This window comes from Pinus tabuliformis, chromosome 2_2 (genome assembly GCF_031772625.1).
Source record: "Pinus tabuliformis cultivar Carrire ecotype Pingquan chromosome 2_2, CPIR1, whole genome shotgun sequence".
Classification (NCBI taxonomy): Eukaryota; Viridiplantae; Streptophyta; class Pinopsida; order Pinales; family Pinaceae; genus Pinus; species Pinus tabuliformis.
Window position 1 is genome coordinate 1,145,153,886 of NC_142300.1, and position 16,222 is coordinate 1,145,170,107.

A 16,222-nucleotide genomic window follows, 5' to 3' on the forward strand; every position below is an offset into this window, starting at 1 on the left:
TTTATTTTTTTTTTTTAATATTTTATTTATTTTCTAAATGGATCATTTGAACCAAACCGTTGGAAACATCCCCTAGGACCTAGGACCTAGGACTCATGAGGGGATTTAAACATTTCTCAACCCTCAAGACACATTACATCATGACTTTTACAATTTACATCTTAAGGGGACGAACCCACTTTAACATAGACCCTCATAGACCACCCAGATCTGCGACACAACTATAATCTAGCAGATTAACACGCTAGGATTCTCCTAAAGTCCTAATAACGAAATGCATCCCGGCTTTGGGGTCGGGTTTGAAGGAAAACTCTGCCGATCCATGGATCGGTGAGACTAAAAACCTCCCGGGACGCAGATTGTCATTAGAAAGTTAGGTCCACCTAGGCAACTTTACATACATGACTCTGATCTGCTTAGATTATTTACAATTCAAACGTGCAGACTGGGTTTACAACAGGAAAGATCAAGCTGTCGATGACTGTAGGCTGGCACGGACATGTCGCTCAGGAGCTACCCTTCTCTGCCAACAGAAAGGAGGTGTACTGCATGGGTAGTTGACCAGTAGTGGTCAACAAATTCTATAGGGATTTTAGTCAACATTGCCTAATTTTGATCAAACAGCTTAATTCAAGCCTTATAATATGGTAGAGAAAGCTTAACATGCCTGATCAATGATTTTGACTAGAGTGAAGGGCACATAATTGCTAAGGCCACGACAAAGGAGTTCAACAATCAATAACACCAACATTGGGGTACATATAGGGCTTGGTGCTCTTGATTAAATGTCAATCACATGCCCTCATACATGATATAATCCAATGAAAGGCCACAAACCCATTGATCCTAAAAACAATTAATTCTGTTGAATTTTGAATGGGATATGAAATTATATTTTCTCCATATGAAGTCTGATGAGGTTGGAACCACTCTCAAACATCTTGAGTCATTTCATGGTAATGTTAAAAATTTAAGTAGAAGAATGGAAATGAAAGATAAAGAAGAATGTCACTTTTACTTTAAGAATTTAACATTACCATTAGGGAGCATCTAGGAAGCGTCTAGGGAGCATCAAGGGGCACCTTGGGAGTATTCGGAAAGTGTAGTTCCTCACATAATAGTTCAAAAATTCCAAAAACAAAAAAGCCACGCGGAACCGTCAACCTTCTCTCGGATCCGCTCACGATCCGCAGTGGATACACGCCCCAACCTCCACAGATCTGCACTCGATCCCTTTCGGATCCATGGATAGGTCCCTCGTGTATCCAATTTTCCAGGAATCGCCAAAAAAAGGCGAAACCGTGGATCCGATTTTCCTATCCGCGATTCTGCCAAAGGATCGGTGGCAGATCCGTAGGGACAAGGATCTGCCTCCGGATCCTCGGGGGGGTGGACGGTTCCAGCAACACTATTACATAGCAAGGCCTTGACTAACAACTCCATCTCTCCACAAGATCTGAGCTCAGTGCTGGTGAGGCCAATGATTTATAGACACTCTCATCATTATCTCTCTCAGAACATCCCCTACCCGAGTACTCAGGGTGTGTTCCATGAGGACTATTCTTATCTTAGACTCTCCAGTGCTCAAAGAATATCGGTCCTCCACGACTACTCTCCTATTGGATGCCCTATCTCATCCTCAAAAAGTATCGAATGCCAAATGATTACCCAATCCTCCATTCTGTCTTCCCAGGTGAAGACCAGAATGGCGTGTCTATCTCTCCCTCTGAAATAGGGAGGACATATTCCAATAAAGGAATGTACTCATTCTTACAAAAGGAATGTACCTAAGCTCCCTCTTGGCTTAGGAATTTCCAAGTTTCTTCCAAGTAAAAAACTTTCCAGGCTCCCTCTTAGGGACCTACAACAGCTTCTCAAATGGAGATGATGGGACAACTAGCTGCTTGAAGAACTCCTCTTTTCTTCGATGTCATAAATTTCTTTTGTCATGAGTTAGTCATGTCATCATTTCATTAGAAAGTGATCCATCAGTTTTCCATCTTGGTTTTGCTTCATGTCATGCTGCTTTCTTTATGCCATATTTTCCGGAAGGCTCTTAATGTTCTTCCTGGAAGTCATCCACAGATCTTCCCCTTGGCAGTCCTGCATAAGCCCATCCAAATATTAGTTCAAAAATAAGAAATGAGCACTTAAATCAAAAATTACCTTTGTGATTGTCTTTCCTCGTGACATCTTCCTGTAGACATCAGCATCATGCATGCATGTTGACACGTCTCCTAAAGATATTCATTGTCAAGTGTCTGCATCTTTTTCCAACTCCTATCAGAATCTTCATATCTTTCTGGGAGATATTCTAGTCAACTATTCTTGGTCTCGGATGTTAAATGCCTTCTACCTTTGTTGCATATTTTCACGATCTCTTCCTTTCTTTTTACACACTTCATTTTCAGGAGCTTCCAATCAAAGTTCCTTAATTGTAGTTTGCTCCTTTATGATTCATATGAGAACATATTATGTTGATTTCATCTAGTGTGACTTATGATTTTCTACAATATTTTAGAGGAGGAGATCCCCCTTTTCTTTGATCATGTTCCCAAGATGGAAATAGTGATCCATATTATCTGCAACCATATGACATGTCTTTCATAATAATCTATGTTAGCATACATACCTCATCTTTCCTTTCGGTCATCCAGAATTCCTGCAACAGCTTCCTTTGAACAAAAGAGTTTTATCATTTAGACCTGCTTCATTGTTATGTCATCATACCATCATCCCTTAGATCCCACAAGTTGGAATTTCTGATGAAACACTTGCTTTCCTTGTAGATCGATGAATCCTTTGATGAGGATTCCATCAGAGAAACTTGAGGATCTTTCATATCCTCACCCGGCAGATGTTTCCTTATTAACTATTGTATGACGATTCCAGTTGATGATGACCTCTACTTCTTTCTATAAGTATCACTTGAGATTTCAATGAGGTTTCCAAGATCTCTTATTCTTTGTAAGCAATAGAATTTATTCCAAACATTCTTTTTGTTTCCCATACTGTTTCCCATACTTAACTCTGGTACTCCTGATATTGTTCTCCCGGGAATTCTTAGAGCCCCATGGTGTAAGTGTCCCATCCTTTTGTGCCATAGTTCATTCAAATCTTTTTCCCCACTGCTGCATATCAGTGCCATTGGAGATTCTAGCTGTAAACTATAAAACCTGTTACTTCTGACTCCAATCTGGGCCTTCTTTTTCCAACTCAAGTGTTTGACATATACTTTCTCCTTAATGAAGAAAACATCATAGCCCTTGTTTTGAAGCTGAGATAAAGAGAGTAAGTTCATCCCCAATCCCGGCACATGCAGCACATTGGTTGCTTGAAGTTGATCCACTGCTTCTGTTTGAAAGACTATAGTACCTCTTCCTACGGGGGTACATTTTGACTTCTTTCCCATGTTGATTTGGACGTTCATCCTTTCTTCCTGATAATTCGAAAAACATTCTCGTATTCCTGTCATGTACCAAGAAGCTCCACCATCTATATACCAAACCTCAGAGGAGGCAGAACTTGCTAAGCAAGCAACTTCTTCTTCTAGTCTGGAAGCTAACATAGAATAATCAAGATCCATGCCCCTCGTGCTCTCTTCTTCCTCTAGAGATCTGCGTGAGTCCTTTTGAGTTGATGCCCCGACATCATGCTCCTGACTTATAGCAAATTCTTTAATCATGTTCCCAGATCTCTGCTCTGATACCATGTTAGAATTTCTATCACGAAATTCTATTGCAGTAACTGATTTATTTCCCAGGCCAAGTTGTTTACAAAACCCTTCAGTAAACATTAAAATAAATTCTATTGCAGTTATCACATAATAGCATAGAGAAAAATAACAGTGATATATAAGCACAAGAATCAATCACATCAACACAGTGATTTTTGGACAATTGTCCCTGGAAAACCCCAATGCGGGAAAATCGGTGCAGCAAATGAGGGTTTATTTATTATTCTTTAGCAAAAATCTCTTTACAGGGAATGATTTTGTAGTACATAGAGAAATGTTTAAGGAAACACCTAAGATAATTTTCCTCCTCAGCTAGGAGAAATTCTGACACCCCAGAGACCCTTTAGCCTTCACTGCATCACCCCTGCATCATCTGCGTGAGGACTGCGTCATCTGCGTGAGAACTCGTCCTTGCCTGCGTTGTCTCTCAGAGCTCTCCCTCTGCGCTGTCTCTCTGAGGCACTGCGTCACCTCCTCCTCGGTCTTTGACTGATGCTGAAACCCTCCTCTTCCTTCACCTTGCAACTCTCCCTCTGAAATCAAAATCTTTCTCCTTGAGAATCGATTTCCCTCGGGTTACTGAGTATTTGCCCGGTGTATCTCCAAATGACTCTCAAGTCTTCTCTTATACTTTTCCTATTGATGAATCAACAGTCGAGATTAAGTCCCTAATCAACGACTAACATTAAAACAGACTTGATCCTCGTCTCTTAGAAGCTTCTCACCTATATCTTTATTAATACCCATTAATAAAGTTTAGACTTAGAAACCCATTAAAAATATTAATTATTTTAATAACTCGCCATCTGAGTGAAATTTTTCCAAACGATTTCTGGGTTTTGGAGATCTCATGAATTCTAGCCCATCCACAAAATTTTGGAGTTAGATCACATCCGATGCTACCCAAAATCAACACTTTGGTGATTTATGAGTGATGATCCCTGATGTGCTTCTAGGGTTTCGATGTTTCTTCTTGCTTCCTTTTTGAAGAAAATTTCAAGACTCTTGCTAGAGTATATTTCTTCGATCTAGAGTTTTGGTAGATCTTGATTTCTTGCTTAGTGTTCTTTGACTTGCTTTGATCTTTCTTTGAAGCTCGATTCTCGTCAGTCTACTTGCTTGAATGCCCCTTCTTGACTTCAGCGCCTTAGCTCTAATACCATGTTGAGAAATCTAGGGCACGAATAGTTAAAAGATTTCTCTACTTCATAATTGCTTGTGATATACTTTTACTTCTTAACTTATAGTCTTTTCTTCGTTATGTTATTACTGTGTTCTTTTCATCAAAACAACTACCAATATGCACAATAAAAGACAAGTGACACAATATATAGGGCTTGTCAGCTAAGGCTAAAACCTCTCACTTCTTGAGGAAAACCTGATCAAAATTCTTCTTCTAGATCTTCATGATCCAAAAGGGATCCTAAACGCCCTCTAAGTCTTCAAAGATCCAAAACTATCGCATAAGAAGAACCTTTAAAAAAGGCGGATTACACTATCGGGAGAGAAAAACACAAGGAAACAGCGGAAATAGAGCCTATCAGAGGCTTGGACAGTGATGCACAGGAGCCGTTGGATCTAGCCGATCAACAGTCCAGATCCGATCGGCATATCGCAATCGGCGGTGGCAGACGAAGGATATCAGAGCCTATCATATGACAATTGCAATCGCGATTAGCGCGGGTCAACGAGGACCGTCGATCAGGCGCGCAAATCAACGGCCTAGGTTAACTCGCGATATTGCAATCGGCGATTACAGAGGAGCACTTGCAAACGGCCCGAGGGTCTATGCGATATGCGATTGCGATCAATCGCATCACAATATCGCATTGGAGCTACACAAAGGAGCGGGGTCGATACAAATATGGCTTGCGACAACCGAACCCGATAGGCTTATAGGCGATATTTTATATATTTTGAAATCCGAAAAATGGCATTTTCCTTTGTATTTCGCATTTCCCCCAAATAAATGAATTGCAAAGGAAATGTGCTTGATGCGATGAAACCGGACCCGAAAGGGTTTATGAATGCACATGTATAACATTTCAAGTCCGCCATAAAGCCATTTTGCAAGATTTTCAATGTTTTAATGTATTCTTTAAATACAAAGGGAAACCACAAAACGAGCGGGATTTCGAGCGGGCCGTAGGCGGTAAGTGGTTTTGGCCGGGATCCGCCCGCGCCCATACACTGGCTGCCACGTGGCCAGACACCGGAGAGAGAAAACCGCCCTTTTCGAGCGGTTAACCCCCTTACGCATAAGCCACCCGAAATGGATCTCAACCGTTCGATCAAAATCACTCAGATGGTGGATATGCGATAGCGATACACAGGCAGACCCGATAGGAGTATAGAGCGGATTTAAGGATATCTGAAGTCCAATAAACAGCAGTTTGGCGAATTTTCCTGTGTTTTTAGTGTATTTCTCTGTGTAAACAGAGAACGCTATTTTTGGGGATTTCAGAGGCCCGCTGGTCCCTTACGTTGCAGAACAGGTCGCCACCTTCTCTAAAGACATTATGCCATGATTGCTAACGCTCAGAAGGGGATTCAAGCGAACAAAGGTCGGGAGCCACAAAGCCCGAGAAGGGGAAATGAACAGACAGCACCATTTGGCTTTAAAGCCAAAGACTGACAGAAGACAGAGACAAGCAGTGCTGAGACCAAGCAAAGATAGAGACAGAGAGTGAGAGAACGAGTCTGTGTACTCAGAGGGGCTTGAGGGATTCAAGCAAAACTCCTGTTGTTTTGTATCTGTGTGTTGAGACTCAATTTGAGCTCATTTTTGTAAAACTCTGCTCTTGAAGACATAATAGAGAGGTCACCACTGAAGGCTGGACCAGGAGACATAGCCCAAGAGTTTTGGGTGAACTCCATATTAAACTTGTTGTGTTTATGTGTGTTTGTCTATTATGTTTCTTTAACTGCTTCCTTGTCTATGTTATTCGCAATCTTATCGATCCATTGCACTAAGTAATATAGACAAATCCATGCACATGAGTCTATAATACCTTAAAATTAATCTAAGATGTTCATTTTCAGATCAATTGGTATCAGAGCTTTAGGTTTGCTAAGGTTAGACAAGCTTGTGCTGGATTGTTGAATGCTAACTAGATCAAAGGTCAAAATAGGAGAAGAAGAACTTGTTGAGGCTAATCCAGAAATTGGAAGAGTCTATCTTAGGAGGAGGATGGTAGAACAAACCTCATCGAAATCAGACTCAGTTCATGGACAGTTTCATGACCATGAGAGCCATGGTGGAAGAGATGTATCGAGAATTTAAGAAAGGACGAGGTAAAAGTACTTCAACCTCCAAACAAGACAAAGGAACAAAGGAACCTCTTCTAGATGGTCATTCAGAAGGCAAAGGGAAAGGGGAAGAGCCTCCTCCATCAACACCTCCTTCTAGCCCTGAAAATAAAAAGAAGAAAACATCTTTGATTAAATTAGATGTAAAATTTGATTTGCCAATATATGATGTAGAATTAAATGCAGAAAAGCTAGATAACTGGATTAGGCAGATTGATTTATATTGCAGGGTGCAGAACAACAATTCAGAACGGAGAAATATTTAGTTGGCTAGCCTTCGCCTTGGAGGAACTGCCCTAGTGTGCTGGGAAGGCAGGACACAAGCTGATTTGAAGAAGCATGGTAAACTTCTTTCTACCTGGAGTGAATTTGTTTTTGCCATTAAGAAACAATTCTATCCACTAACTTATATGCAGCAAGCAATGATGAGTTGGCAAACTCTTCGCCAATTAAAGGGACAAAGTGTACAAAACTATACCCAGGAATTTAAAAAAAGAGCTTTAATTCTAGGCATTTCTTTAGACTCACCTGAAACTTTGTTGAAGTATATAGGTGGTCTGCATAGCTATTTGAGGCACACCATTCTCATGTTTAACCCTACTAGCATAGATGAGGTATCAGTTCAGGCTACACATCTAGAGGCTAGAGGCAAGAATGTGAACCCAAAGATTGGGGGATCATCAAAACCCACTACAAGAAAGAACAAGGAAAAGAAGAAGAAGAAATGGAAAGAGAGGAAGGCAAACGCTGTACAAAAAGACAAACCTTCATGCACTCACTGCAAGAAGGATGGACATGATGATGCACATTGTTGGTCTTTGCATCCGGAGCTGAAACCCAAGAAGTTTGATGGCAAGAAGAAGAAGATTGTTGCTGCTATTCAGAAAGATTGGGGTCAGAATCAGGTGATGAAACAACAGCCACAGCCACAGGTATAAAAGGTTATCCATTTTAGAGAATGTAGAGATCAAGAAGCAGGGACAGGAGTTGCTCGAAAAAGGGTTCATAAGACCAAGCACATCACCATGTGCATCTCCAATCGTGTTGGTGAGAAAGAAAGATGGTTCGTGGAGGATGTGCGTTGATTACAGAGCACTGAATAAAATAATGATCAAGAAACGTTATCGTCTTCCTCGCATTGATGATCTATTAGATCAGTTGAAAGAAGCAGTTTACTTTTCCAAGTTGGACTTGCATAGTGGCTATCATCAGGTCAGAGTAGCAGAACAAGATGCATGGAACACTGCTTTCAAGACAAAGCAAGGGCTGTATGAATGGTTGGTTATGCCTTTTGGCTTAACTAATGCTCCTGCCACTTTCATGAGAGTTATGAATGATGTACTCCGACCTTTTATTGATGATTTTGTAATTGTATATTTAGATGACATTCTTCTTTTCAGTAAAACATGGAAAGAACATTTGAAGCATGTAAAGCAGACTCTAGATGTTTTGAAAACAGAAAATCTCTATGTTAAGTTATCAAAATGTGAATTTGGCAAAACATCTTTAAATTATTTGGGTCATATTGTAGGGGGTGGTGAATTGAAGATAGATCCCTCTAAGGTTGAAGTCATTGTGAACTGGCCTAAACCCAAATCTGCTACAGAAGTTAGAAGCTTCCTAGGAGCAGCACAATATTGGGGAAAGTTTATTGCTAACTTTTCCTTGATTGCAGCGCCCTTACATGATTTAACAGGATTGAACAAGGTGTTTCAGTGGGGAGGCAAACAGTAGAAAGCCTTCGACACCTTGAAAGGAAAAAATTACTATAGCACCAGTACTAGCATTGCCAGATCTTCAAAGACCATTTGAGATTGAAACAGATGCCAGTGACTATGCCATGGGAGTAGTGTTGATGCAACACGGTAAACCCATATGTTATCATTGTGAGACATTTAATTCTGCATTAGTTAATTATCCCACATATGATAAAGAATTGTATGCATTAGTGCAGAGTGTGAAAAAGTGGAAACATTACCTATTGGGCAAAGAAACAATTATACATACGGAACATCAACCACTTCAATATTTGCACTCACAAACTAAATTGCAGCAATCAAGACATTATAGATGGATGGGGTTTCTACAACAGTTTCATCCTATCATCAGATATAAGAAAGGCATACACAATAAGGTTGCAGATATGTTATCCAAACCAATCATAAATGCATCTACTATACTTAAGCATAACTCAGTATTGCATGAAAGCTATATTGAACAATATGCTCAAGATGTAGATTTTAAAGATGTATATGCAACTTTAAGTCATGGCAAACAAGTAGAAGAATTGGATTATGATGTTAAGGACCAACTCTTGTATCATTTGGGAAAGTTATGCATTCCTCAAACTGAAAGAGTTAACATAATCCGAGAAGCACATACTTCTCTAATATCAGGTCATTTTGGTGTAAGTAAAACAGTTGCACATTTGCAAAGGTTTTGTTATTGGCAAAGAATGCATGAAACTGTTTCTAGATATATTAAAGGGTGTACCATGTGTGCTAAAAGCAAGCCCCGCAATAGAAAACTAGGCTTGTACACTCCACTTCCAGTGCCTTCTCGTCCTTGGGAAAGTGTTTCCATGGAATTTGTTGGGGGATTGCCAAAATCTAGAAAAGTTCATGATTATTTATATGTTATTGTGGACAGGTTCAGCAATATGTGTATTTTAATACCTTGTAACAAGCAGATTACAGCTGAACAAACAGCAAAGTTGTTCTTTCAGCATGTATGGGTTCATTTTGGGTTACCCACTTCTATTGTATATGATCGAGATTCCCGATTTGTTGGGAAGTTTTGGTCAAGTCTATGGAAGTTGATGGACACCAGATTGAAGAAGAGCACAGCATTTCATCCACAAACAGATGACCAAACAGAGGTGGTCAACAGGACAGTGATCCAGCTACTCAGGGGCTATTGTAGCAAGCATCCCAAGCTTTGGGATGAACATTTATGTTATGTGCAACATGCTTACAACCGTAGTAAGCACTCTTCGACACAAAGATCTCCTTTTGAGACTTGTTTTGGTTTTACACCAAGGTCTCCCTTGGATTTTGTCTTTAGTAAAGACATAGCAGTTGATGGACACAGTGATGTGGACAAAGCAACCAAGTTCATTGAATAGATCCAAGAAATTCACCAGGCAGTGCAGGAACAGTTGGAGAGAAGCCAGGCCAAGTACAAGGCAAGGCATGATAAGCATCGAATTGAGCATAGCTTCCAAGTTGGTGATCAAGTCTGGTTGTACATCAACAAAGACAGAATGCAAGGTGAAGGTAAGAAGTTGAAGCCAATAAGGTATGGACCTTTCAAGATACTTGAGAAAATTGGTGAAAACGCTTTTCGCCTTGATTTGCCAGCTTATATGCATATCTATTAAGTCATTAATGCAGAGAACTTGAGACTATATGAACCTTCATTGATTGAAGATCCCGAAGAGCAAAGTCATTTGCCTTCTATTGATGATCTATTGCCTAAATATCTCAATGAGTTGCAGGAAGACACAGTTCTGGACAGGAAGGTGAGAACTACACGCAAAGGGGATGTTGAGTACCTCAAAATCGAACTCAAGGTTCAAAACCAAGCAGTGCAAGATGGATAGATATTGGACAAGTGAGGAAGTTGTATCCTCACTTGATTGATGCTTAGAAACCAACTTTTTGTGCTCCAAAAGCTTTTTCAGTGGGAAGGCATGATCCAAAATGGATCCTAAACACCCTCTAAGTCTTCAAACATCCAAAACTATCACATAAGAAGAACCTTTAAAAAAGGTGGATTACACTATCGGGAGAGAAAAACACAAGGAAACAGCGGAAATAGAGCCTATCGGAGGCTTGGACAATGATGCACAAGAGCCGTCGGATCTAGTCGATCAACGGTCCAGATCCGAGCGGCATATCATAATCGGCGGAGGCAGGTGGAGGATATCGGAGCCTATCATATGACAATTGCAATCGCGATCAACGCGGGTCAACGAGGACCGTCGATCAAGCACGCAAATCGATGGCCCAGGTTAACTCGCGATATCACAATCGGCGATTACAGAGGAGCGCTTGCAAATGGCCCAGGGGTCTATGCGATATGCGATTGCGATCAATCACATCACAATATCGCATCAAAGCTACACAAATGAATGGGGTCGATACAAATATGGCTTGCGACAACCGGACCCAATAGGGTTATAGGCGATATTTTATATATTTTGAAATCCGTAAAATGGCATTTTCCTTTGTATTTGCATTTCCGCCAAATAAATGTATTGCAAAGGAAATGTTCCCGATGCGATGAAACCGGATCCGAAAGGGTTTATGAATGCACATGTATAACATTTCAAGTCCGCCATAAAGCCATTTTGCGAGATTTTCAATGTTTTAATGTATTTTTCAAATACAAAGGGAAACCACGAAACGAGCGGGATTTTGGGCGGGCCATAGGCAATAAGTGGTTTTGGCCGGGCTCCACCTGAGCCCATACACTGGCTGCCACGTGGCCAAGTGCCGGAGAGAGAAAACCACCCTTTTCGGGCAGTTAACCCCCCATACGCATGAGCTGCCCGAAATGGATCTCAACCGTTGGATCAAGATCACTCAGATAAACGGTGGATATGCGATAGCGATATACAGGCGGTCCTCATCTCGAGTCCTTTCCTCGCTCCAGCGGGATAAACCTACCTTCCTTAGGAAAGATGCTGCTGAGATAGATCGAGATCAAAGCGAAGCCAGAAACCAGATGCTTGAGTTTAGCCCCAATATCACAATATAAGGAGTCACTTTATGAGAGACCCGATAGGAGTAGAGAGCGGATTTAAGGATATTTGAAGTCCGATAAACGGCAATTTGGCGAATTTTCCTGTGTTTTTAGTGTATTTCTTTGTGTAAACAAAGAACGCTATTTTTGGGGATTTCAAAGGCTCGATGGTCCCTTCTGTTGCAAAACAGGTAGCCACCTTCCCTAAAGATGCTATGCCATGATTGGTAATGCTCAAAAGGGGATTCGAGCGGACAGAGGCTGCGAGCTAGAGAGCCCGAGAAGGGGAAACGAACAGACAACGCCGATTGGCTTTAAAGCCAAAGACTGACAGAAGACAGAGACAAGCAGTGCTGAGACAGAGCAAAGACAGAGACAGAAAGGAGAGAACAAGTCTGTGTACTCAGAGGGGATTTAGGGATTCAAGCAAAACTCCTGTTGTTTTGTATCTGTGTGTTGAGACTCAATTTGAGCTCATTTTTGTAAAACTATGCTCTTGAAGACATAATAGAGAGGTCACCACTGAACGCTGGACCAGGAGACGTAGCCCAAGAGTTTTGCGTGAACTCCATATTAAACTTGTTGTGTTTATGTGGGTTTGTTTATTATGTTCCTTTAACTGCTTCCTTATCTATGTTATTCACAATCTTATCGATCCATTGCACTAAGTAATATAGGTAAATCCATGCACATGAATATGTAATACCTTAAAATTAATCTAAGATCTTCATTTTCAGATCACTTCAATTGATGAGTACCAAGACCATGACAAAGACCCTTGACTCTAGTATCCTCTCAAGAACCTTGTCGCTAACCTTGATGCTCTGCCTCTTTGCTTTCACGACTTTCTTCTTGAACTCGAACTGCTCTCCTCCGCTCCTCCTAGAGAAACTCAATCTCTATCCTTCACACTGCTTCTTCTCGTCTTCCTCTAGAGAAACTCGGCCTCTATATCTCTATCTCAGTCACCCAGAACAAGTACCCGAGAAGAACCCTTCCTTCATTGACCCTAAAAGAAACCTTCCTTCGCTGACCCTAAAAGAAACCTTCCTTCGAAATCCCCAAAAGTAATTCTCCTTCGTTGTCCCAAAAGATTCTCTCCTTTGCTGGCCCAAAAGAATCTCTCCTTCGCTGACCCAGAAGAATCTCTTCTTCATTGACCCAGAAGAATCCTCCTTCGCTTACCCAGAAAAATCTCTCCTTATCGCTTCTTCGCACTTCTCTTTGTAGCCTTCTTCTTTGCACTTCTTCACCGAATGCTTGTCGAGTTTCTTGCCTTCAAGTGAGGCCGAGTGAGGCTACTTATACACATCAACTCATGACCCTTAGGCTGATATGATGACAAGTAGTGAGGCCGACTTCTTCTAGCATGTTCTTCCATTGTTGTAGGCTAACTTGAAGAGGATAAGTGACAAGGTCTTGGAGAATACTTTACATAGACAAGATTGACCTTTTACAAAGTGTACCATGACTTCATTACATGACAATGACTCTATCATTTTATGACTAGATGACAAATAATTCCTAAAGACTCTCAATGGGAGTCTTAACTCGAAAGTAAAATTTCTTGCTCATGAAACCCATGAAGCAAGCAATACAATAAATTTATTTTTCTTCTTTACATCACATTACATAAAATCATAATTACATGTCATTATGAAGACCGAACCTAGTTAAACTTTTCAACATAAGCCTCCCCTGTGACAGGTTGTGACCTTCACTAAAGAGAAGATAGTAATCGCTAAGGTGACAGTGGCAACTGTGTGTTGCACATTGTCTACGTCACCTAGTGAGGATTTGCACTAGTTCTGATATTTTGTTATAACGTGAACCAATCATTCAATGCTTGCCTTGAAAAATACACGATAAACCAAATGCTAAAAAACACCTTAAAGGACACATGTGGACATTATAAAATGTGTTCTAACTTCTATTAATGTGTTGTCACCTAGAGAAGAAACTCAGGAGCTCTGTGTTAGCTCACTGACCTCCCTCACTGACAAAGTCCATTACCTACAACCAATCAACAAAGTCATACGTAATTCCAGACAAAAGTTTGATCAATGGATGACGAACTAGAAGAGTATTGAGCCCAAAAAGTCAGAAAATCCATACTTCATTCAACATTGAACCCAGAAACACCAGAGTGAATGCTCATCCTACCTTCCATCCCATTCCATCATTTTTTTCCAACTGAAATTCCCAGAGATTTCCCAGTTTTCCATGCATTTTTCATAAGAAAGGCCCAGAAAACATCCGAGAAACACTTCCCATACAACAATCATACACAAAAAATTTATGGACATTTAACAGGAATTTCATACCCATTTCCTATGCCAGACACATTTCCATGAAGAAAACCCTAGGGGACCATGCATTTTCTGCACTAAGGACTAGAGATCTGTTTCAAACATCTTCATGAAGGCATGTTAATGGAATACAACTTTCAAAAATTCGGGGAGATGCTTATTGTAAGAGAAAATAAAATGCTCACAGGTAGAAGCGTTAACATCAGTAAATCCAATTTTAGATAGGTAAAATATTTTGACAAAACGATGGTATAAGGCTTTAGAATTTATAGAGTGCTTATGGAAGAAACTAAAAACGAATTTTAAGATAAGACAGATCATTTTGGCCGAAAGCTATTGAGTTGACTATATATCTTTATCCTTAACAACCAAATTTACAGCAAATTATAGTAAATAAATGGCATTGACAATTAAGAATTTCTTGATTTTTGGTGCAATTGTCTTCTTTCTCTTGTTGTGTGTCAAATCTCATGCACCCCTGCTCTAAACATCAACAAAACATGCGCTACCGTGTCAGATAATATTTTGTCATACCTCCAGCACTTTGTGAAGGCAAATGAAAATGTAAAATCAAATTTTATCATGTCTTCACCATCTCCAGGTTCAGTACAATTATATGAAAGCTTGCACTAACCTGAGTAAGTTGTGAATAATAGTATAATACCCATGTACCAATGAGGGATGGATATTCATTTTAGTTTTATAGTTCAGATTTTTAGCTGAAATTAGATTTTTAGCTGAAATTTATATATTTTTCTGAGGCAAGAGAGTAGATTAATGAAACAGAGCATTATATCTCTTTATGATGAGCAAGCTCATATAAGATGTTCATTTAAGATATATAACAAATTCCATTAAGGTTTCAACATGAACATATGTTCAATTTGTAAATAAGCCCAGCTTCATTCATCACATCTTAGCATTGCTGTTCAATATCACTTACCTACCTTTGAAATGCTCTGCAGCTGGTTGCAATTGTAAATATTTTGACAGTTCAGTTTCTCTTGCAGTGAATATCCCACTCCCGGTAATTCACCAATTGGAAGGTCAGCTAAAAATTGATATACCTGAAGACACAAAGGAGACATCAGAGAGTTAGCAAACTATCAAGCCACTTATTCTGAATAATGTAGTATTAAAATCAAAGAAATGAAAACACAAAATATAATAAAACTAAAACAGAGATAGCAAACAACCATCACTACGTAGGCATACTAAAGCATTAAGAAATATTCTCTTTGTCCCCATTAAACAAAGATTTTGACACGATAGAATGAGATAAATATTACCATATGGCATATACTAACACCTTCGAGACCATAACTTTTGTTTATCGAACCTAAACAATCTGTAAAAAGAGTTAGTTGATATATGTTCCCTAGACCATGAACACAGAGACTGATGAAAAAGCAAGACAACACGTTCAATGAAAAACTCACTGCTCAAAAGGCAAAGGGGCACTGTAATATCCATGCTGAATTTCCAAGACAGAATATTCCACAAAGTAATATAACCAATATAAAGAACTCCCATATGATGAAATATTATGCTGTTATAATAAGGGAATAACCAAGTTGCCAATATAGAGAATATCCACAACATGGTATATTATACTGATTCAATAAAGGAACGCTGACAATATATAAATTTTAAAATTCCCATTACCTACAGTGGACATGATCAAATATTATAATACCATATTCCCAAAGGTACTACCATGCTTTATTATCAAAGTGCAGAAATTGTGGCTTAGTAGTTTCCATATAGGATATTAAAAGCAGACTCAGAGTAAAACGGAAAGAAACTATCATAAAAATCAAAAGATCCTTAGTGTACCATTATGTTATTATGGTAGAACAAGTCAACTACAAAATGTTGAGTACATCAACAATCAAAAACTAATCATTAAATCCTCAACATCAATGAGCTCTTTGATTAACCCATTACCGCTCAAATTCTACTTAATGATAAAAGCTATAATCCACAAGGTACAAGTCTGTTGGAAATACTGAGAGGGGGAGTGAATCAGTGTTTCTTAGCAATTAGTAACTAATTGATCTTTTTAGAGCATTGATTAATCTTCAGCATCAACTTACAGCATAAATATTAAATAAGCAATAGA

At 39.6% G+C, this 16,222-nt stretch overlaps 1 protein-coding gene across 4 annotated transcripts in view; it reads right to left on the reverse strand.

Moving 5' to 3' along the window:
• The window catches only part of LOC149197448 (translesion synthesis protein REV1-like), a 437,492-nt gene that overhangs the window by 322,017 nt on the left and 99,253 nt on the right, over positions 1 to 16,222 (reverse strand). For 3 of the 4 annotated variants that reach the window (XR_016254763.1, XM_089405838.1, XM_089405839.1), the window contains exon 12: positions 15,048 to 15,167. Coding sequence is in view for 2 of the 4 variants with exons in the window: in XM_089405838.1 (XP_089261964.1) it covers positions 15,048 to 15,167 (120 nt within the window). In the remaining 2 variants the exon portion in view is untranslated. Of the gene's footprint in view, positions 1 to 15,043; positions 15,168 to 16,222 lie in introns of all 4 variants that reach the window. The other variant, XR_016254764.1, reaches the window with a different exon arrangement.